This window comes from Cebus imitator, unplaced genomic scaffold, assembly GCF_001604975.1.
Source record: "Cebus imitator isolate Cc_AM_T3 unplaced genomic scaffold, Cebus_imitator-1.0 Scaffold563, whole genome shotgun sequence".
Classification (NCBI taxonomy): domain Eukaryota; kingdom Metazoa; phylum Chordata; class Mammalia; order Primates; family Cebidae; genus Cebus; species Cebus imitator.
The window spans coordinates 1,094,862-1,116,609 of record NW_016107878.1 but is presented as its reverse complement, the minus strand read 5'-3'; the positions used below and the strand labels follow the sequence as shown (position 1 = coordinate 1,116,609).

General features: G+C 51.6%; 1 protein-coding gene across 9 annotated transcripts in view; it reads left to right on the top strand.

Moving 5' to 3' along the window:
* Positions 1–21,748, top strand: part of SHANK2 (SH3 and multiple ankyrin repeat domains 2) — a 688,443-nt gene that overhangs the window by 121,881 nt on the left and 544,814 nt on the right. For all 9 annotated transcript variants that reach the window (XM_037733995.1, XM_037734000.1, XM_017515880.2 and 6 more), the window contains exon 4: positions 16,565–16,768. In XM_037733995.1, coding sequence (XP_037589923.1) covers positions 16,565–16,768 — 204 coding nt within the window. The remainder of the gene's footprint in view (positions 1–16,564; positions 16,769–21,748) is intronic.

The following is a 21,748-nucleotide window of genomic DNA, read 5'->3' as shown; positions in this document are numbered from 1 at the left end:
ACAAAAAAAAAAAAAAAAATCAGCTGGGCACAATGGCAGACATCTGGTAAACCCAGCTACTCGGGAGGCTGGGGCAGGAGAATGCCTTGAACCCGGGAGGCAGAGGTTGTTGTGAGCTGAGATCATACCACTGCACTCCAGCCTGGGTGACAGTGTGAGACTCCATCTCAAAAAAAAAAAGTGTGAGTGTGCGCACCCATTGTGAGAGAGGGCTCTGGACGGCTGGTGCAGGGGTGGCTCGTTACCTTAGGAAGCCGCGTTTGGGTGCTTTGCCGTGTGTCTGACTCCTGGTTCCTGGCCCTTGTGAGGTGAGAGCTGGCGTCCTCTTCTAAGGAGTTAATGGAGTCCATGTGTCTGGGAGACGGGTGGCTGGGTGGCTGTGACCCTGAGCGGCAGCCTCTTTGTCCCGCTTCAGGAAAGTTTGCCCTTGACTCCCTCGGGCGGATTTTTCTGGGTAGAAAGCCGGCTCTGGTCAGGCTTCCCTTCTGCTGCATTCTCTTCAACACCTGGGCTTGCTGGGGAGTGGGTAGCAGGCAGGCTCCTCGGCGGGCCCTGGCTCCCTGCAGCCAGCACCCTAGTGCTGATAGAACGTGTGTAGCACCGCACCCACGGCCCCGTCTCCCGCTGCAGCCTCCCTTTGGGGGCCAGGCCTCGTTTCTCACTTGACACCTTCTCAGTTGAAAGCCCAGGTGCCCCTCAACTCAGGCTGTGCAAAACCAGTGCCGTGACCCTAACCTCTTGGAACTCCAGACCTGGCCCCTCTGGTATTTGCTCTCTTAGATAGCGGTTACTTTTTTTTTTCTTTTTTAAAAAAGACTAAAAACAAAAAAGCTTTCTTTCTTTCTTTTTTTTTTTTTACAGAAAGCTTTCTTGAGTTACAATTTACAAACTATAAGATTCACTTACTTTAAGAATACAATTCAGGGCTGGGCGCGGTGGCTCGCACCTGTAATCCCAGCACTTTGGGAGGCCAAAGAGGGTGGATCACCTGAAGTCAGGAGTTTGAGACCAGCCTGGCCCACATAGTAAAACCCTGTCTCTACAAAAAACACAAAAATTAGCTGGGTATAGTGGTACACGGCTGTAATCCCAGCTACTCAGAGGCTGAGGCAGGAGAATCGCTTGAACCTGGGAGGTGGAGGTCATGCCACTGTACTTTAGCCTGGGCAACAAAAGCGAAACTCCATCTTAAAAAAATAAAATAAAATTTGATGATTCTCGGTGGGTGGATTTGCTGAGTGTGCACCCGTCACCACCAGCCAGGTGTGGGAAGTCTCCATCGCCCCAAAGCTCCCTCATGCTGGGTTCTAGTGGGTTCCTGTCCCCACTTCCAGCCCCTGACGACCAGGAAGCCACGTTCTGTCTGTGTGGATTTGGTTATTCCAGACACTTCATAGGCATGGAGTCAACCAACATGTGGCCTCTTGTGCCTGGCTGCTTTTCCTCAGCACGATCGGCTTTTCTGGGTTTAAATTTAATGGGTTCACATGCAGTTTTATTACATGTGAACATTAGAAAGAGGTAAAGTGTGGGCTTTTGGTGTGACCATCACAAATGATGTACATTGTACCTATTAAGAAATTGCTCAGCCCTCGCCCCCCTCCCACCCATTCGAGTCTCCTGTGCCCATCATTCCATGCTGTGTTCCTGTGCACACATTATTTAGCTTCCACTTATAAGTCAGAACATGCAGGATCTGAGTCCTTTCACATGAGGTAGTGGCCTCCAGTTCCATCCCTGTTGCTGTAAAAGACATGACCTCCTTTTTCATGGCTGAGTAGTATTCCATCATACATATATACCACGTTTTCTTGACCCGGTCTTGGTGCACGCTGACGCTGAAGCATGACAGATTTGATTCCCACCGTCCTGCATTCCCACATACTGCGAGTCCATTCTCATTCAATGGTCAGCTGGGTTCCTTCCGCTTTGGGGCTGTGGGGACCGCCTTTGTTTCAGCCGTCCCAGCCACAATGCAGGCGTCCTCCTGAGCTTCCACCTCTGCTACTCCCACAATCAGCCCCTCCCCAAGCACCTTCTAGACCCCTGCAAGCCTGTGCCGCTCCCGCAGCCTTCATCGCCGCCCCACCCTTCCTGCCGTCTTCCTCTTGGGCAGCCAGAACAGCTTCAAGACCAGACTCTCAGAAGCTTTCCAGGCGACGCTTAGGTGATTGTGTACATGTGAATGCCCTGGCCACCATGCCACGCACAGCCCTCCTATGACTGCTTTCCGGTCTGAGGATACAAAGCAGGCCCTCCCCCGCCGGGTGCAGCGGCTCGCGCTGGGAATCCCAGCACTTTGGGAAGCCAAAGTGGGCAGATCAGTGAGGTCAGGAGTTCAAGACCATCCTGGCCAACATGGTGAAACCCCGCCTCTACTAAAAATACAAAAATTAACCGGTTGTGGTGGTGCGCGCCTGTGATCTCAGCTACTCGGGAGGCTGAGGCAGAAGAATCGCTTGAACCTGGGAGGAGGAGGTTGCAGTGAGCCGAGATTGTGCCACTGCGCTCCAGCCTGGGTGACAAGAGGGAGACTCCATCTCAAAAAAAAAAAAAAAAAAACAAAGCCGAGTCCTCCCTAGCCTGGGCACACACCTATTGGTAGTGTTCGGGTCAGTGGATTTTCCCTGAGGTTTCTGCAGCTTTGTGGCTTCTCCTCGGGCTCTCTTCACAGGGCAATTTCATGGCTAAGGGCCTGCGGGGGTGGCCGGGCAGCACTCCTCTCCACAGGGGCACCTGGTACAGGCTCCGCTCGTCCTTGTGCCCCGTCAGCCAGTACAGCCAAGTGAATGCTCAGTGTCTGGTTGTGGAGTGAGCGAATTCATTTAAACCCTTGCCTCTGTGGGGTGAGGGCTGCATGGCTGCACTGAGCCCGAGGTGACGGAAGGGGGTCTTCGGGGGCAGCCAGCCTGTGGTATGCATAAACTTGGCGCATTGGCTCAGCAGAGAAGGCAAGGGCCACGGGAGCAGCGTGCGTGAGGCAGCAGAGGTGGGTGGTGGGCGTTGAGCTCTAGGGTCATGGCAAGGAGCCATGGTTGTCCTTGATGGGCAGAGGTTTGGTACAGAGCATGGGACATCATTTATATTTGAAAAGGGTGATCTTGGCCTTTCTGACAAGGGGAGAAGGATAAGAAGAAATGGGGGTTGGGCTGGGTACCATGGCTCACGCCTGTAATCCCAGCGCTTTGGGAGGCTGAGGTGGGTGGATCATGAAGTCAGGAGTTTGAGATCAGCCTGACCAACATGGTGAAATCGTATCTCTACTAAAAATACACAGATTAGCCAGGCATGGTGGTGGACACCTGTAATCGCAGCTACTCGGGAGGCTGAGGCAGGAGAATTGCTTGAACCCAGGAGGCGGAGGTTGCAGTGAGCAGAGATCATGCTGCTGCACTCCAACTGGGGCGACAGAATGAGACTCTGTCTCAAAAAAAAAAAAAGAAGATGGGGACTCCAGGGAAATGGTGAGGCAGGGACCCTGGGGTGGGGGGGCAATGCAGGGAAAGGTGGAGACGTGAAGACACTTTCCTATGACTAAGCTGGGGGGCTGTCGTGGAGAGAAGGTTTAAGATGTGAGGCCTGCATCTTTGCAGTTTCTCAGCTCATGCCTGCAATCCCAACATTTTGGGAGGCCGAGGTGGGCGGATCATCTGAGGTCAGGAGTTTGTGACTAGCCTGGCCAACATGGTGAAACTCTGTCTCTACTAAAAATACAAAAATTAGCTGGGTGTGGTGGTGTGTGCCTGTAATCCCAGCTACTCGGGAGGCTGAGGCAGGAGAATTCCTTGAACCCGGGAGGCGGACGTTGCAGCAAGCCAAGATCGCGCCACCGCACTCTAGCTTGGGTGAAAGAGTGAGACTGTCTCAAAAAAAAAAAAAAAAATTGAAATGTAATTTACATAGGAAGTGTGTGAGTCAGTGGATTTTAGCAAATTCACAGATGAGTGAGCCCATCACCACTGTCAATCTCAGAAAGCTTTCATACACCCAAGAGGGAACGCCACCCCTGTTGGCAGTTGCTCTCCCTCCCCAGATGCCTGTTCTGGCCATCGCCAGTGATGGAGTGGCCTGGCGTGTGGACTGAGAGGGAAACCCTTTCTCGGTTCTTTGCCCCTCCTGCTGGAGGTAAGCCCCTTCCCTCCCACCTGTGCTGCGTCCAATGCCGTCCCGGGCCTCCTGCCACTGAGGGGCTTTCCATGCTATCAGGTCACCCAGTCCACCGAGAAATGCAAAAGCTCTCTTATCAGTGAATATAGTTGTAGGTGGGTGCAGTGGTGCACACCTGTCATCCTGGCTGCTCGGAAGGCTCAGGCAGGGGGATCACCTGGGCAATGAAATGAGACACCTTCTCTAAAAAAAAATAATAATAATACGTAATTGTCCTTTGAGCTGCCCTTTCATTTTCAGATGTTTTGTTCCAGAATGTTATCTCCCAGCTCCCTTTTGCTAAATGAAAGGAAATTCTTCTGGGATTATAGATTTAATTAGAAGTTTAGGTGTATATGGCCTTGACATGAGCACATTTTCTGCCCTAAAAGAAAAGTCATCAAAAAGGTCTTGGGCAGAAGTTTGTAACATGATAATGGTCTTTACTCAAAGACTTTGAGTCCGTGGAGTGTAGCCCGATACCGACTCCAGCCTAATCAGGGAGGCCCCCCTAGCCGACTCCTCCACTCTACCCTTCCACCCACCTACACCCCATCCCCTGATCCTCCAACCTGTCCACATCCACCTGTCCACATACCCCCTCCACTCACTCATCTTCCATCCATTCATCCACGCATCCATCCCTGCATTCATTCATCCTCCCATCCATCCATCCATCCATCCACCCACCCATCCACCCAACCACCCATCCATCCATCCACCCACCCACCCATCCATCCATCCATCTGTCCATCCACCCACCCATCCACCTATCTGTCCATCCACCCACCCATCCACCTACCCATCCACTCAGCCATCCACGCATTCATCCATCCATCCACCCATCCATCCATCCATCCATCCATCCATCCATCCACCCACCCACTCAGCCATCCACCCATCCACCCATCCATCCATTCATCCATTCATTCATCCATCCACCCATCCACTCAGCCATCCATCCATCCATTCATCCATCATCCATCATCCATCCATCCCTTCATCCACCCACCCATCCACTCAGCCAGCCAGCCGTCTACCCAGCCACCCACCTACTTAGCCACCCATCCACCCACCCACGCATCCTCCTGCCCACCCCATCCCTCCCTCCCTATATTCGTTCACCATCAATCCACCCTTTTGATGATAGAAATACATGGTTAGGATCTTTGGTCTCCACCTTGAGCAGCCCCTCCACGTCCTTTGTAGTATGCGTTTGGATCATCTTTTGGGGAGGCAGAAGGCACAGAATCTGATTTCCTTTGTGGTTTTATTAACTGGTTGCCAAGACCAAAGAGAGTGCCGCTCCCCAGCCCCGCAGCCTTCCCTCTGCCTCCACCGTCTCTGTGAAACAGCAATAGAGAGCAGCCTCCCTGCCTTCAGATGAGTGGCTTACACTTGACTATTTTAATCAAGAAATTGGTGAGTTACAAATTGTTTAAAATGAAAGGGAAGGCCTTGGGGCCCTCCAGTGAAAGTTACACTGGCAAGTCAAGCCTTGATCTTATTGGTTATTATTCATGTCACATGGCACCCTCGATAAAGGCGGAGCGGGACTTTATTTTCTTACACATCATTTAAAGAAAATCTTGTAAGGGTTGTATGTGGCCCCTTTCTCTGTTACGTTTTGGATTTGTGCTTTGTATATGGGAGAGATGGACCCAGTTTGCAGGGGGCTCCATAGTCTGCACATAAAACATCTGACTTGAGGTGCTCTTCTGCCTCAGCTTAGAGTTAATACCTACTTAAATCTCTTGGGGAAAATAACGTATGGGAAAAGTGGCTTTGGTCTGGAATTACTACACACTCCGCGGCAGAGCTCTGTAAATCCCACAGGGTGGGGGGAATATTGTGGTTTGGAACCACGTTGGTGAGACGCAGCCATCTCCCCATTGCTGGCGTCCCAAGCTGCTAAGCCTTATCCAGAGGGTGGCAACACCATGGCCCCAGATCATCAGTTTTTACTTTTCTGTGTTAAATCCAAGGGTGGGGCCTTTGTCCAGCACCTTTGCTCTGAGGTTGGACTTGGGCGATTCCTCCAGCCTGGCTCAGACTCTGCCTGCCTGCCAGCCTCCACCCTTCCTTCGCTGCCCTCCATCCTGGGCAGACGAGGCCTCCTTCACCACAGCTTCCGAGCAGCCTCCTCGTCCCGCAGCGGCTTCACCCGCCTCTGTTGCCTCGTCTCTAATCCACTTTCTGACCTCCTGCCGGCTTAATCTCCCTGACTCATGGCTCTGTCCGAGTGCTGCCAGGATCAGGTTGAACTCACTAGCTCAGCCCTGGGGACCCCCTTAATCCCCTCACCCCCTCTTGCAGCTGCGTGGCCCTGGGAATGCTGTGGAGTTTTTGGAGCACTCATCTTTGGGCGTCGGGGGCTAGTGCTGGCTTCTGGAGAAATGAGGAAGAGATGATGTGTTTGATGCACTTATGAGCTGGGCCATGGGTGCATCGTGTTTTGTGTCTGCAGTCAGGCTTTTTAATTATAATTTCTCCTCCATAGCTGCCTATTACTTCTCTTCAATTTATTGCTCCTAAAGGAGCTTCTCTGGCCAGCATCTGATCTCTGCTTTATGGCGGCTCTGCCTGAAATCGTGGCTGTGATAACAGGAAGATTAACTCACCCCCAAGGAGTCCAGGGGCCGCTGGCAGAACCAAGCCCTGTCTCCAGTTCAGCATCTCCTTGACACTAGCAGAGACAGACACGCAATCTCTTACTAATCACCAGGAGAGACAGTCTGCCCACTACCTCTCCACAGTGTCCAGGGCCTGCCAGAAAGCTTTCACTGTGTGAAAAATGTTCTAATTGGAAAAACGGATCCACAGCTACATTATCCTTGATTGGCATTTAAACATGCAGAAGCGCTAAGCCTAAATCTTGGGCTTCCAAGCATCCACCACCAGGCTGTCCTTCTGACTCAGCATCACCCCACGTTTCCCATTCCGTGGACATCTCTGATTTCGGCTTTGTGTGTTACCTGTCTCAGGGTTTTAGTGTTTGCCACCCCACGTACCGCCAGCCCAATGGGCCTCTGTCCACAGCAAGAAGTGTGATTTCATTTGGATAATTGCACTTGGAAACAAAATCAATTGTAATGTGGGTTGACCTTGGTGCTGGTTATTTTTCAGAGGGTGCAGGTACACTGATTGCATGTGTACAGCTGTCAGAGGCCCGAAGATGCAGGTGTGTACCTTTCCATGGCCCCTGCCAAGCGTGTGTTGATGACGGGCCCTTAAAAATGCGTCATGCAGAAATTGACGATGACAGAAACCACAGCTGCAGAGGGAATTTTGAATGTGACACATGCTTCTTTGTCATGAACGATGAGCTCAGAAACTCGGATTCCTTTCAGGCTTTCCTGAGTTGTTGCTGAATGCTGCTCACAAGTGTTTGCAGAGGTGGCATCTGGATTGTCCCCAGGGTCTGTGTTTCTGACTCGATCCCGAATAGGGAATGTCCCTGTGGGCTGCGAGCTGAGATGCCCTGGCCATTTCTCCCCTCTGGGTTTTTCCTGGGCTCCTTGGGTAGAAGTCAAGAGGAAGGTGGATTAGCAGGCAGAGTAGAGGTGGAGGTCCCTGAATCCACCTGTGATCTGAGTCTCGTGCTGCCGATGGCCCTTGCCACGGCCTTTGGATAACCCACGGCAGTAAGACCTATTTTATATGGTGTAACGTGGACCATTTTCTCAGGCTTTGTCTAGACACTCCCTCGCCCTCACCACAGTCTTCCACCCGTCATCACCTCCATCTTACAGGGCCCAAAACAGATTCGGAAAGCAATCTAGCCTCTCACGTGAAACTCTCTTGCCACGTTGCTATACATCAAAACAGCCTTGCCCAAGAAGCTCCTGTAACCCTGGCAGGCCAGACACTTTGTGGCGTTGGTTTGGTGATCCACTGTCGTTGATGTGACTTATTCATCAATGCAGACGTGTCCCGCCGCAGGCACGTGGTGGCCCTCAGTGGGTTGCAGACACTCACTCATGATCGTTTGGTGTCGTGGGCTAAGTCTGCCCCCCACCAAGATTCCTGTATTGAATGAAGCCCTAACCCAGGACCTCAGAATGAGACTTTATTTGGAGATTGACTCCTTATAGAGGCAATCAAGGTAAAAGGAGTTGTTAGAGTGGGCCCTGATCCCTCTGGACTGGACGGAGTCCTCATCAGAAGAGGAGGTGAGGACACAGACACGCACAGAGGGACAACCACCTGAGGACATGGAGAGAAGGCAGCCGTCGGCAAGCCAGGCAGAGAGGCCTCCGGAGGAACCAGCCCTGCAGACTTCTTGGTCTCAGACTTACAGCTTCCAGAATGGGAGACAACAAATGTCTGTGGTTGACGCAGCCTCGTCTGCGGCACTTTGCCATGGCAGCCCGAGCGGCTCATTACTCAGCGTAAGTGGCAGGCAGGCCCAGCACCACTGCCTCTGTCTGTGTCCAGTGCCCGCGTTCTGCCCACACTCCGGTAGTCTCAGTCTTAGCCTCTCACCTTGCAGAATACTTGTAACTGATGCTAGCCAAGTGCATGACTCTCCCTCACACGCTCCGTTTTTTTCTTCTGTTCTGAGTCAGGGTCCTGCTCCGTCACCCAGGCTGCGGTGCAGCAGTGCCATCACCTCCCAGCTCAAGGGATCCTTCCACCTCAGCCTCCAGAGTAGCTGGGCCTGCAGGCACGTACCACCACCTCTGGCTGATTTTTAGAAATTTTCATTTTTTGTAGAGACAGTTTTTCTCTGTTGCCCAGGCTGCTCTTTGGTTTTGATTGGAGCTTGACCATGAATTGTACTAAGGGTGGGGGGAGGGTGCAGGTGTGTCATTCTGTTCAACAGTGTGGCCACCCCTAGCTCTGTGACCTACAGCTCTGCAGACCTTGGTGGCATAGCCTCCCCTCGCAGGGTCATTGCTACAGTTCATGGTCTGCATAGTCCGCTGAGCACAAGCAAGGCTCAGGAGGCAGAAGCTCCCATCAGCCCCACTGTGAAGTCCATACCTTTCTTGACTGTTGGACTATATCACCCAGGAGCATTCCACGTCTGGAATGTTGATCCGAAGCTGTTCAATTCCATCTACATTTACGAGCTTTGGTTTGGTTATGCAAAGAAAAAGAAACCCCTGTCCTCAGGTGGCTCGGTCTGGGGCAGGGAGGAGCGCTTCACTGGCCGGATGGTACAGCGGTGCTGAGACAGATGTGGGGGGAGAGAGAGATGGGGAGGAGTAAGGAGGAGGGACAGGGAGATGCGGATGGTTCATCTGTGCTAGGACACAGCTCCCTTTTGTGGCTGAGGGCTTTTGTGGTACAAAGGGAAATTGAGGAGAGCTGCAGCTGCCTTTAGAAGTCAGGAGAACTTCCCTGGATCGGCGTGTACATCATCACAAGGCTGGTATGAGCCACAACCCCTTCTCCACAGCTCCTGACCACGCCAGCCCCATCCCACTCCGTGGCCACCCGGCTCATGCTGCATGCGCTGCCTTTCTGGAGGTGAGGGAGAAGCCGGCCTGATTTGGGTCTCGGAGATCTCATTACATCCACCTGCAAGTTTTCTGTGCCTTAAGCCACATCTCTCAGGCCAGGCAGGTGGCAGTTTTCATAAGGATCTGGACATCACAGGCTTCAGGAGATTGAGTGACAGAGTGACCAACTCCTGCCTGCCTGTTAGGACAGAGTAAGGAGAAACTACCTAAGGCAAAATATGAAACTCAGCCCTGCTCCTCCGCCTACACCACCCTCCTGGAAGACAGGAAGTGCAGGGTGGAGAGGCTGAGACCCACAGGCTGGACAGGAAAGGGAGCAGGGCTGATCAGCTGGCCTGAGGGCTGCGGGCAGTCAGACCAGCTCCCTGTATTCATGCTGATGGTGCCCAGTGGTCAGCTCAGCCTGCAGGAGGCCAGGGGGGCGGCATCACGAGACCTCAGCCCCGGTGACAACGGTGAGTGGGGCTCCAGCCGGCAGACAGGGAGAGGACGGCTGGGCCACCAGAGGCTGGGGTATGGGCTTGTATGCAGCCTCACACTGGTACCCAGAAAGTCTGAACGGAGGGAGTATTTCTTCTGATCCAGAGGTGACCTGAACATCAACATCCTCTTCAGCATTCTCAGTGACTCACATAGTGGGCACATCTCAGAGATAGGGAGTCTGTTTCCAGACCACTGCAATAAAATGGCTCTTGCAATAAAATGTGGCATTGGGTTCCCAGTGCGTATAAAAGTTGGATTTATAGTCTGTGTAGTCTATTAAGTATGCAATAGTGTCATGTCTAAAAAAGCATTGTATATACCTTAATTAAAAAATAATTTATTGTTAAATGTACTTGAGCCCCCTGCATCTTCAGCGGGCCACAGTCTTTTTGCTGGTGGGAGGTCTTACCTAGGTATCAATGGCTGCGGACTGACCGGAGTGGTGGTTCCGTGAAATAAGACAGCAGTGAGGTTGGCGGCGTTAATTGACTCATGAAAGATTTGTCTGCTGCACGCAATGCTGTTTGATAGCATTTTACCTAGAGTAAAACTCATTTCAGAATTGGATGAAATCTTTTCAAACCCTGCACTGCTTTATCCACTCACTTTCTGGAATATTCTACATCCTGGGTTGTCATTTCAGCAGTGTTCACAGCATCTTCCCCAGGAGCAGATTCCGTCTGGAGAAACCACTTTCTGTGCACATCCCTAAGAGGCAACTCCTCACCCATTCAAGTTTTATCATGAGATTACAGCAATTCAGACCCATCTTCAGCTCCGTTTCTAATTCCAGTTCTCTTACTGTTTCCACAACATCTGCAGTTCCTTCCCCTACAGAGGACCTGAATCCCTCAGAGTCATCCATGAGGGTTAGCATCAACTTCTTCTAAACTTCATGTTGCCATTTTCACCTCCTCTCATGAATTGTGAATAGTCTTTTTTATTTTATTTTTATTTTTTGAGATGGATTTTTGCTCTTATTGCCCAGGCTGGAGTGCAGTGGTGCGATCTCGGCCCACTGCAACCTCTGCCTCGCGGGTTCAAGCAATTCTCCTGCGTCAGCCTCCCGAGTAGCTGGGACTATAGGCATGTACCACCATGCCTGGCTAAATTGGTATTTTCAGTAGAGGTGGGGTTTCTCCATGTTGGTCAGGCTGGTCTCCTGATCTCAGGTGATCCACCCACCACAGCCTCACAAAGCAGTGGGATTACAGGCGTGAGCCACCACGCCCGGCCAAGTATGCTTAATGGCATTTGAAATGCCAAATTCTTTCCAGAAAGTTTCAGTTGACTTTGCCGAGATGCTCTGAGGAATCTATGGCAGCTACTGTCTCACAAAATATGTTGTTAAATAATAAGACTTGAAAGTCAGAATTCCTCCTTAATCCATGGACTGCAGAATGGATATTGTATATGCAGGCATGAAAACATTTATCTCCTTGTACATCTCCATCAGAGCTCTTGAGTTACCAGGTGCGTTGTCAAGGACAGGTAATATTTGGAAAAGAATCTCTTTTTCTGAGCATTAGGTTTCAACAGTGGGGCTTACAATATCAGTAACACGTGCTGTAAACAGACATGCTGTCATCCAGGCTTTGCTGTTGCCTTTATAGAGCACAGATAGAGTTGATTTGGCATCATTCTTAAGGACCCTGGGGTTTTTTGAATGATGTGTGAGCAGCACAGGCTTACCACTTAAAAGTCAATCAAACACCACATGTTCTCAGTCATAGGCGGGTGTTGAACAAAGAGAACACATGGACACAGGGAGGGGAGCACTACACACTGGGGTCAGTTGGGGGGAAATAGGGGAGGGAGGGTGGGGGTTGGGGAGCTGGGGAGAGATAGCAAGGGGAGAGATGCCAGATGTAGGTGATGGGGAGGAAGGCAGCAAATCACACTGCCACATGTGTACCTATGCAACAATTTTGCATGTTCTTCACATGTACCCCAAAACCTAAAATGCAATAAAATAAATAAATGGGGGGAAAAAAAAGTCACCAGCTGCATTAGCCCCTCACAAGACAGCCGGTCCATTGAAGCTTCGAAGCTAGGCATCGACTTCTTGTCTCTAACTGCGAAAGTTCTAGATGCCACCTTCTTTCACTAGAAGGCTGTCTTGTCTACACTGAAAATCTGTTTAGTGTAGCCACCTTCACCGATGGTCTTAGCTAGATCTTCTGGAGAACTGGCTGCAGCTTCTCCATCGGCACTTGCTGCTTCACCTTGTACTTTTCTGTTATGGAGATGGCCTCTCTCCTTCCACCTCATGAATAACCCTCTGCTGGTTTCCAGCCTTCCTCCTGCAGTTTCCCCACCTCTCTCAGCCTTCATGGAATCGAAGAGAGTCAGGGCATTGCTCGGGATCAGGCTTTGGTGTAAGTGAATGCTGTGACCGGCTTGATCATCCAAGTTTGACGACTCAGACCTTCTCCCTGTCAGCACTAAGTCCCGTTTCACGCATCATTTGCGTGTTCACTGGAGTGGCACTTCTGATTTCCTTCAGGATCATTTCATTTGCATTCACTTCTTGGCTTGGTGTTTGGCGCACGAAGCCTCACTTTTGACTCAGCTTTCAATGTGTCTTCCTCACTAAGCTTGATCATTTCTAGCTTTTGGTTTAAAATGAGAGATGTATGACTCCTCTCCTTTCACGTGGACACGTAGGGGCCACTGTAGGGTTATTACTTGACCTGATTTCAATATTATTGTGTCTGAGGACGTAGGGAGGCCCAAAGAGAGGGAGCAAGGTGGGAGAAAAGCTGGTCAGTGGTGCAGTCAGAACACGCAGAACGTTTGTCGATTAAGCTCCGTAACGTATATGGGGCGTGGCTCATAACACCCCAGAAAAATGACAACAGTCACATCAAAGATCACTGGCTGCAGATCGTCCTAACAGATACCACAATTATGAAAAATGTGACCTAGTGCAAGAATTACCCACAGGTGACACGGAGAGATGAATGAGCACATGCTGTTGGAGAAATCGTGCCGATGGATTTGCTCCTTCCGGAGTTGCCACAAACCTCCAATTTGTAAAACACATTCTCTGTGAAGCTCGGTAAAGCTAAGTTCAGTAGAATGGGATACGCCTCTAATTTATATTTCTATTTTGCCTGCACTGACGTTGGCAGTGGGTGTGTATAGAGAGGAACATAATTTATCATTTACACAGCAAGGACTCAGGAAATGGGCAGACTTGACTCGGATTTAAATCAGACTTCTACTGCTTTCTAGAAATGTGACCTCGGGGTTGTTACTTGGAGTCTCTGAGACTCAGTTTCCTCATCTGGAGAATGAGAATAAGAAGAAGACACACTGTTGTCTTGGCCATCCTTTCTCTGCTATCTGTGGGTCATCTAACAAATCACTCACTCAGAACACGTCTAACAAATTACAAAGGAATAACCACCTCACAGGGCTGCGGGGAGACCAGAATCATCTATGGTGCTCTTCAAGGAGAAATTTACGTGACCAAGCTTGCACTGGTCACAGTGGGACCAGGAAGGGTCACTTAAGGCAGAAACTGTCTTGGGCCATCCACCTGCCAGCCTCATCACTGTTCCTTTGCGTCCCTCTGTCTCCTTATGCTGGGCCTTCAGCCTGGAATTCCCACCCCAGACTCGCACATCCCTCTGTGTTCCTGGGCCGTGGCCTCTGACGGACATTCCTCACCAAGCAGCGCCACTTACGCCTTCCGCTGGGCCCTGAAGGGAACGCGTGTTAGCCTTTCCCATGTAGTCTGACAGCGGAGTGGGTGTCTTTCCTGACTGCAGATAGTGGCCTCAGGCTGGTTTGCTTATTATTGTCTTTGTGGCTCCCACGTCGTCCATTTGGCCAGTATCAGTCACCTGCGCTGTGTCAGGGCCACTCGTGGACCTGGGGTTTGCCTGATTGGGCGGTGAGTCGCTGAGGGGTAAGTGAAGAATTGAAGCAGGACTCAGCCAAAGTGTCTTCCAACATCGTGGGTTTGCCTGGGGCTGGTGTGAACACGCCAGCGGCTCCCATCACATACGGAGGGAGGGGAGATCCGTGGGAGCTGGGAATGCTCAACCGTGGAGTTTTGATCTCAGAGATGATGGGGCTGCTGCTTTTGGCTGCCGCGGTAAGTGGCAGGTGATTCACACATTTAAGAGTTCCCTTGGCTGCCATAACCAACCACAGACTGCTGGCTTAAATAACAGACACGTATTGTCTCACATTCTGGAAGCTGGCAGTCCAAGGTCAAGGGGAGGCAAGGTTGGGTCCTTCTCAGGCTTGAGGGAGAATCTGTCCCCGGCTTCTCCCCCTGGCTGCTGGAGGTTTAGCAGCAATCAGCGTTGCTGGGTTTGCAGATGCGACACACCGGTCTCTTTCTTCCCATTCATGTGGTCTTCTCCCTGTGTGCATGGCGCTGTGTCCAGATTTTCTTACTTTTAAAGGACACAGTCAGTGTGTTAGGGCCCACCCTGCTCCCCTGTGACCTTATCTTAACTTGATTACATCTGCAAAGATCCTACTCCCAAATAAATCACGTTCTTAGGGTATGGGCGTTAGGACTTCAACATTAATTCAGTGGCACAAGTTCAGCCCATAACAACGTGTGTTATTTATGTTGCGTTTGATGCTGACCACAGCCCTGAAGTTAAGTATGGGCTCTGATTTTCATGGGGGAATCAGAGGACTGCTGGGTAGGTAGGTTTCCCTAGGAATCAAGGTTGGTGTGCGCCACTGGGTTGCAAACGCAGGCCTTTCCAACAGTTGAGCTCCTGCCCCTTCTAGATGATTCTCAAGGGGGTGCTCTTGGCCTTTTCTGGAGCAGATGGGTGTTGCATCATTGGGTTGGCCCACGTGCTGCATGGATGCAGCATCCCTGCCCTGTCCACAAATGATGATGGCCACCCATCTTTGCAGTCACCTGCAGTGGCACAGATGTCCCCTGAGAGGCGATTCAGAGCCCTGTGCGCCTCCAGGGAATTTTGCCTTGGCTGAATCTTCTCTGCAGGTGGCAGGGAGGGGGCCAAGGGCTCTGTGGATGTTGGAGCTTGAGTTGGAGGGGCCGAGAAGGATTCCTGAGACTGAAGGCTGAGTAGCAAGCCGCCCCGCCTGGTCACACCTGACACAGCTTGCTTCTTGTGCCCGGAGTTTCCAGAGACGTCTTGCTCAGCCAAGGATGCGGGAGGGTGCGGGTCTGGAAATCTTTCTGGAATACACAGCTGCCCCACCCAGCCTCACAGCCCTGTTGGGGAGCTTTGAGAGCCACACTGAGCTCAGCCTTTGACATTGGAAGGGAGAAGCCGGAGCTTTTGTGCACAGGGTGTCGGGTTTCTGGCTTGGAGGACTCTGGCCGCCTGCTGAACCCCGGCTCCTGTTGGCCCCCCCAGGATCATCTTCCCAGCAATGAGGAACTTCCCCTGGGGTTGTCTTGGGAAGATGGCAGGGCCTTTTGCTTTCTTGGGCACAAACCCCCAGAATCCCCAGATAGAGAATGGGTTTGAGCCTCATGTTCCGCCAGACCTCCTTTAGTTCTGAACGCTTTGACAGTGACAAAGTGAATTACGGAGCCCCTGCTGACAGCTATTCAGTAGAATATAATCTTAATTCAACAAAAATCAGAAGCCACTGTTAGAAGTGGGTCTGCCTGGCTTCTGCCTTTCCCGGCTCACTGGTGAGCCTCCCAGAAGGGACCTGGGAGCGTGACCAAGTTGTCGTTTTTTCTGGCTCTCAGAGGTGCTGTTATGTGTTTGCAGTGTTGTGATTGGTGTGCAGGCCTTGGTGACATTATTTAACTTTGCAGAAATGACCTCCGGTAGCAACTGATTTGATTTCTATCAAGTCATCTTTTCGTAATTGCTTTCCTGTGTCCTTTGGGAGCCGCGATGTCTGCGTTTTTGAAGCTTTTTGTTCAGAGTCAGCGTGGGTCGTATGAAGACTTTCCCATCGACGTGGTTGTAAGACAAAGGCTTCCATTGAGTCTGAAACACTAAAGAATGATTCGCGTCAAAATGAAGTCACTTTGTAATACGCGCTGGCTGTGGCCTTCGACGTGTGTTCCCCAGGACGGCAGCGGCAGTGGCACCTTGGGATTTGTCAGAGATGGAGGTTCTCAGGCCCCACCCACTGGGGGGACATAAGTGGGGTCTGTGATCTGTGTTTCTGGAATCACTGGAGTTTAGAAGTGCTATGCAAGTGAGAGAGTACCCCGAGGTGACAGGTGGTCCTTGGTGACCAAAAAGATGCTGTGAGTGCCGGAAAATTGAGTCCATGGTGAGATCAAGGCCAATGAGGCCCTTTTATATTTACCAAATGTCTCTGTCCAAGCGACCAGCAGGCTTTATTCTTCAGTCTGAAAAGCCATGGGTTCACCGCTCAGAGGAAGCGTCAGGAAGGGGTGAAAACAGCTTTGCCGTCTCTGACCACGTGCCCCAAGTGGGCGACTCACGTAGCGTCCTCGGTCACTCATCAGCTGTCTTTGTCCCTCCGTACAGAAATGCATCCGATTTAACCCAGACGCCACGGTGTGGGTTGCAAAGCAGCGGATCCTGTGTACGTTAACCCAGAGTTTGAAAGATGTCCTGAACTACGGCCTATTCCAGCCGGCCAGCAACGGGCGTGACGGCAAATTCCTGGATGAGGAGCGGCTCCTGCGGGAGTACCCGCCGCCCGTGGGCGAGGGCGTTCCTTCCCTGGAGGTATTTCGTGGTTGTCACAGCCTGGACGCTGTGGTGGGTGGTGGGGAGACGTGCTGGGGAGGACACCAATTCCATTTGCATTGAGAAATTATCCCCATTTTTAAAAATCGGTCTGGGGTCTTGAGGCTTGATACGGCTTGGCTCTGTGTCCCCACCAAAATTTCACCTCTAATTGTAATCCCCACGTGTAGAGGGAGGGACCTGTAATCCCCATGTACTGAGGGAGGGACCTGTAATCCCCATGTACTGAGGGAGGGAGGCTATTGGATGATGGGGCGGTCTCCCCTGCTGTTCTTATGACAGTGAGGAGTTGGCACGAGATCCGATAGTTTTATTATCAGTGTCTGGAAGCTCCTCCTTCGCCCTTCTCTCTCCGGCTGCCTTGTGAAGAAGGTCCTTGCTTTCCCTTCGCCTTCTGCCATGATTGTAAGGTTTCTGAGGCCTCCCTGCCGTGTAGAACTCTGAGTAAATTCAACCTCTTTCCTTTGTAAATTACCCATCCTCAGGTATTTCTGTATAGCAGTGTGAAAATGGACTAACACAGGGTTGCTTCTGATTTTGCCATGAGTCGCACACTTGCTGTACAACTTTTATACATTTTTTTTTCGCTGCAGATTCATAGAATCCCTGGAGAGGAATCTTGCTGGGTAATAAACCATGGGACTGATTCAGGTTTACAGAGCCAGGACTTTGGTGCAGATGGGGCTCCCCATGCGTCTCTGAGGGGTTTTAAGTTTCTCCCTCCCAGTGCCTAACAAATGGAGTGTTTCCCTTCTCCACCTCTCCAGACACTGGCTGGATGCCAAGAATTAATTCGGTTCTGACACTAACTACAAGTTTAAGGGCTCGGTCCCACAGACTACCTTCCCTTCAGATGCCAGTCATACGTGTCAGGTCCCCAGGATGCCCACACTTCTGTCCCATTTGGCTGTGAACTAGGGGTTCCCACCACCTCATTCTCGGGCTCGATCACTTGCTGGAGCAGCGCAGAGAACTTGAGAAGGCGTTTTAACTACTATCCCCGGCTTATTAAGAAGTGTCCAAACACATGGCTGATGGAGAGGTGCATGGGGTGAGGTTGGGAGGGCCTCTTCTTAACTGGACCTTGTCCAGGGATGAGCTTCCATCCCAGTGAAGATGGGAGCGTACCACCCTCCCAGCACGTGGATGTGTTTGCTAGATCAGAGGCCCCCAGGCCCCGTTGTTCAGGGGTTTTTGCAGAAGTTTCATTACGTAGGCATGATGGATGAAGTCACTGACCCTGGTGATTGGACACCATCCTGCCAGTCAGCAGGGAGGCTGGGAGTCCTGACCCTCGAGTCACCGTCTGATCCTTCCCACCAGCAGCCCCCATCCTGGAAGCTACATGGGAGTTAAGAGTCATCTCATTAATGCTCCAGAGATACTCTCATCACCGAGGACATTCCAAGGGTTTTAGGAGCTCTGCCAGGAATCAGGCACAAAGCAGGAATTTTTAAATGACATCCTATTCCTTGTGGTAGTGTGTTCCTACATTGCTATAAAGAAATAACTGAGGCTGGCTGAAAGAAGAGAGGTTTTGCAGGCTGTACAGGAAGTGTGGTGCTGGCATCGGCTCGGTGTCGACGCCCCAGGGAGCTTGTGCTCACGGCAGAAGGCAAAGCAGAAGCAGATGGCAAGAGGGGTGCAAGAGGGAGCAGGGGAGGAGTCATTCCTGGCTCTCCCGTGGACACATCAAGAACTGACTTACTACCATGTGGAGGGCACCAGGCCATTCAGGAGGGGTCCAAAAGACCTCCCACCTGGCCCCACCTCCAACACTGGGGATCACATGTGAACATGAGATTTGGAGGGGACACACATCCAAACCATACCATTCCCGAATTGGTCTCTGTGTCCTTGGATAACAGGGTGGCCGTGGCCATCTGGCTGTTCTCAACAGCACAGCTGCCCTCTGCTTCCTTCCTGGGTGACTGGGGCTCTTGGAGTTGCTGGCAGAAGCCACAAGTTCCCGGGCCTCCCTCCAGAAATGGCTGATCCATAAGATGGGTCAGCCCAGTGCATTTCCATGTGACGCACGACCCCTGCACCTGCCTTTCTGACCCCGGCTTGCTGAGCTCCAAGTTTACAGGCAGTGTTTCCTGCAGTGTAGACGTGTTGGGTTTCGTCACTTAGGAGAAGCCGTAAGGGGCGATTTCTGATCCTGCACGACACGTTGGTGTCATCCAGTGACTGTGCTTGTTTTAGCTTACTCAACCGTGAGAGGCCGCAGGTGCGTCATTTCAGCCAGCATGCCAGCAACCTAAGTGGGTCCTCTCCGCAGTGACTGGAGAGTCCCCTGAAACCCAAGATGTCATGGACACCAACCCAGGGCTGAGGTGGTGCCTCATCTGCACATCTCTGGGTTCCATTGTGATGTTTAGGCCGAGGTGATCGGGATCCCCAGTGTGGACCATGCGTCAGATTGGGGGAGGGGTTTCGGTGAAGAAGAAGATGAGATGCCACTTGGAAGTTCTGTGGTTTAGAGCAAATCACTCAAGTGTCCTGGCCTCAGTTTGCTTGTCTATAAAATGGGTATCCATTGGGAAAAAATTATCATTGAGGTCCAACTAAGGACCAGACACTTTCCAGGCACAGAAAAGTCAAGGTTCTGATCCCACAGACCTTACACTCCAGTGGGAGATGATGGACCAGGAAGAGTAAATACACACAGTTTATTTCAGTGACTGATCATTTCCGTAATGGCAGTAAAACTGGGCAAGAAGGCCAGAGAATTTGGGAGCCTCCGCTGCATCTGCGCCCCGTACCTATAGCTGTGCAACCTCGAGCCAGCCACCCAAGATTCTGGGGCTCCTCTGAGCCCCAGATTCCCAGTAATGATATTGAGGGAATGTTTGCAGTGACTTCCGGGCCTGGTCATGAGGCCCAGAGGAAGTATTCACAGAGCAGCGGCGTATGCGTGGCGTGAACCTGACCATCCGCAATCCCCAAATGGACGTTGTAGCTGCTGCTCTGGTTTCACTGTCATAAAATCGTTGCTGATACTTTTTATTTTTTGTTGTTTTGTTTTTGAGATCGAGTCTTCCTCTATTGCCCAGGCTGGTGTGCGGTGGTGTGATCTCCGCTCACTGCAGCTTCCGCCTCCTGGATTCAAGCGATTCTCATGCCTCAGCCTCTTGAGTAGCTGGGACTAGAGGCGCCCGTGACCATACCTGGCTAATTTTTGTATTTTTAGTAGAGATGGGGTTTCGCCATGTTGGCCAGACTGGTCTCAAACTCCTGACCTCAAGTGATCTGCCCGCCTCAGCCTCTCAAAGTGCTGTGATTGCAGGCATGAGCCACCCACTGGGCCTGAATTGTTGTTGATACTTAGGTTTATTAATCTCCCTGGGCCACTGTCCCGCCAGGTGACCCACTGCAAAGGCCGAGATTGGCACAGGGATTGTACACATTAGGGGCAGGTATCGTTCTGGGCTCTTTGCCTCAGATAATTTCAGTACAATATGATGGGCTGCTTATGAAATGTTAGGGAAATAGCAAGAAAAAGGATCTGAGGTCCTGAGGCAGAGTCCTCTGTAGCCACGAGCTGTAAATGTTTATGGCTCTGGAATAAACACTCTCTGTTGTGTACTTTACCCTCCTGCCCAGAGATGCTATGGGTCTGAGCGGATTATTTTATATCTGGAAAGGGTACCCGTGGAATTGCATTCCCTGCGAGTTTTAGGCTTAGCCATGTGATCGTGAGCCTGAGAAGGCACCTGGCATCCTCTTCAGTGGTTTCTGAAATCTGGACCAGAGGTGCGATTGGTCCCAGAGTACAGACGCACAGAACCTGCCGTCCTGGAATCTGGAATCAGAGGTGGAAATTCTAAAATGGGCCTGGAGCCCCAACTGCCTGCCCCGTTCTGGGAAATGAACAGGTGCCGTTCTGACCGTCACACTTTCTCCCCAAACTCTGCAGCCTGGTTTTGCAGAGCTTTCTCATTTCACCGCTGGTTTTAAAAACAGAACCCCAGTAGTTTCAGTCTGTGCAAAATAATTTTGCCTTTTGTCAAATGCCCATTTTGTTTGGCATGGCGGAGAAAGGAGAATGGGGTGTTTATTTGGATGCTTTCTGTGAGACAAGACTTTCAGTTCCAGGATGAGCTCACCCACCCACTGCCCCGCACCGTCATTTCACCCAGGGGCAGTTTTTGCTGGCCCTGAGCAGGTGTGTAACCGTGGAGGGTGACAGCATCAAGGGCAGTGAGGAGCGAGGGATGCAGTGGACTTGTCTAGTGCCAGGTCTGCCGGGAAGCTCACATTCAATGCCCAGGCCACCCTGGGAGGTGGGGGCTATTATCCCCATGGGGCAGATCAGGAAACTGAGGTGAGACAGGCAAGTGCCCAGCCCTGACTTACTCTGTGAGTAGAGAGCATTGGGGCTGGGATGGGAACGGAGGTCTCGGCTCCAAACTCCAGTGACTCCCAAATGCTCAGCGCCCTTCCCAGACCTTCCGCAGCATCTCCAGCCAAGCGGGGGTCTGGGGGAGGGAGGAGGCGTTTTAGAGACCCACCAAGCCCACTCCGGCAACAGTTGCTTGCTCCTACGTCTGAGGAAGACTGCTCCCCGCTTCATGCAGTGATGTCCTTTCCAGTTCAAAGGAGGCGCTGCTGTTCGGAGGGAAAACAGTAGCTCCCTCTTTCTGGGCAAAGGTTGTGGGAGTACAAGGAGGTGGGGCCTTTCCCAGGCCGGGCTTCGAAGGTGTGTTTTAACAAAGGTGGACAACGTGGAGAAAAACCTGGTGTTGAAGCAGCGTCCTCACTGACTAGAAATGCCGTACCAAGGGCAGATCGGTTCCCCCAGGAGGAGCCGCGACCACCCAGTCAGCCAGGGAGCCCCTCACTGGGTGGGAGGCCTCCCAGCTTCTCACCTGCAGGGTCTTCCCTTCCCCTTGCTCGTGCTGCTTTTTATGGCTTTGTAGCTAAACTGCCATAGAATCTTGGCACAAGTGACGCTTG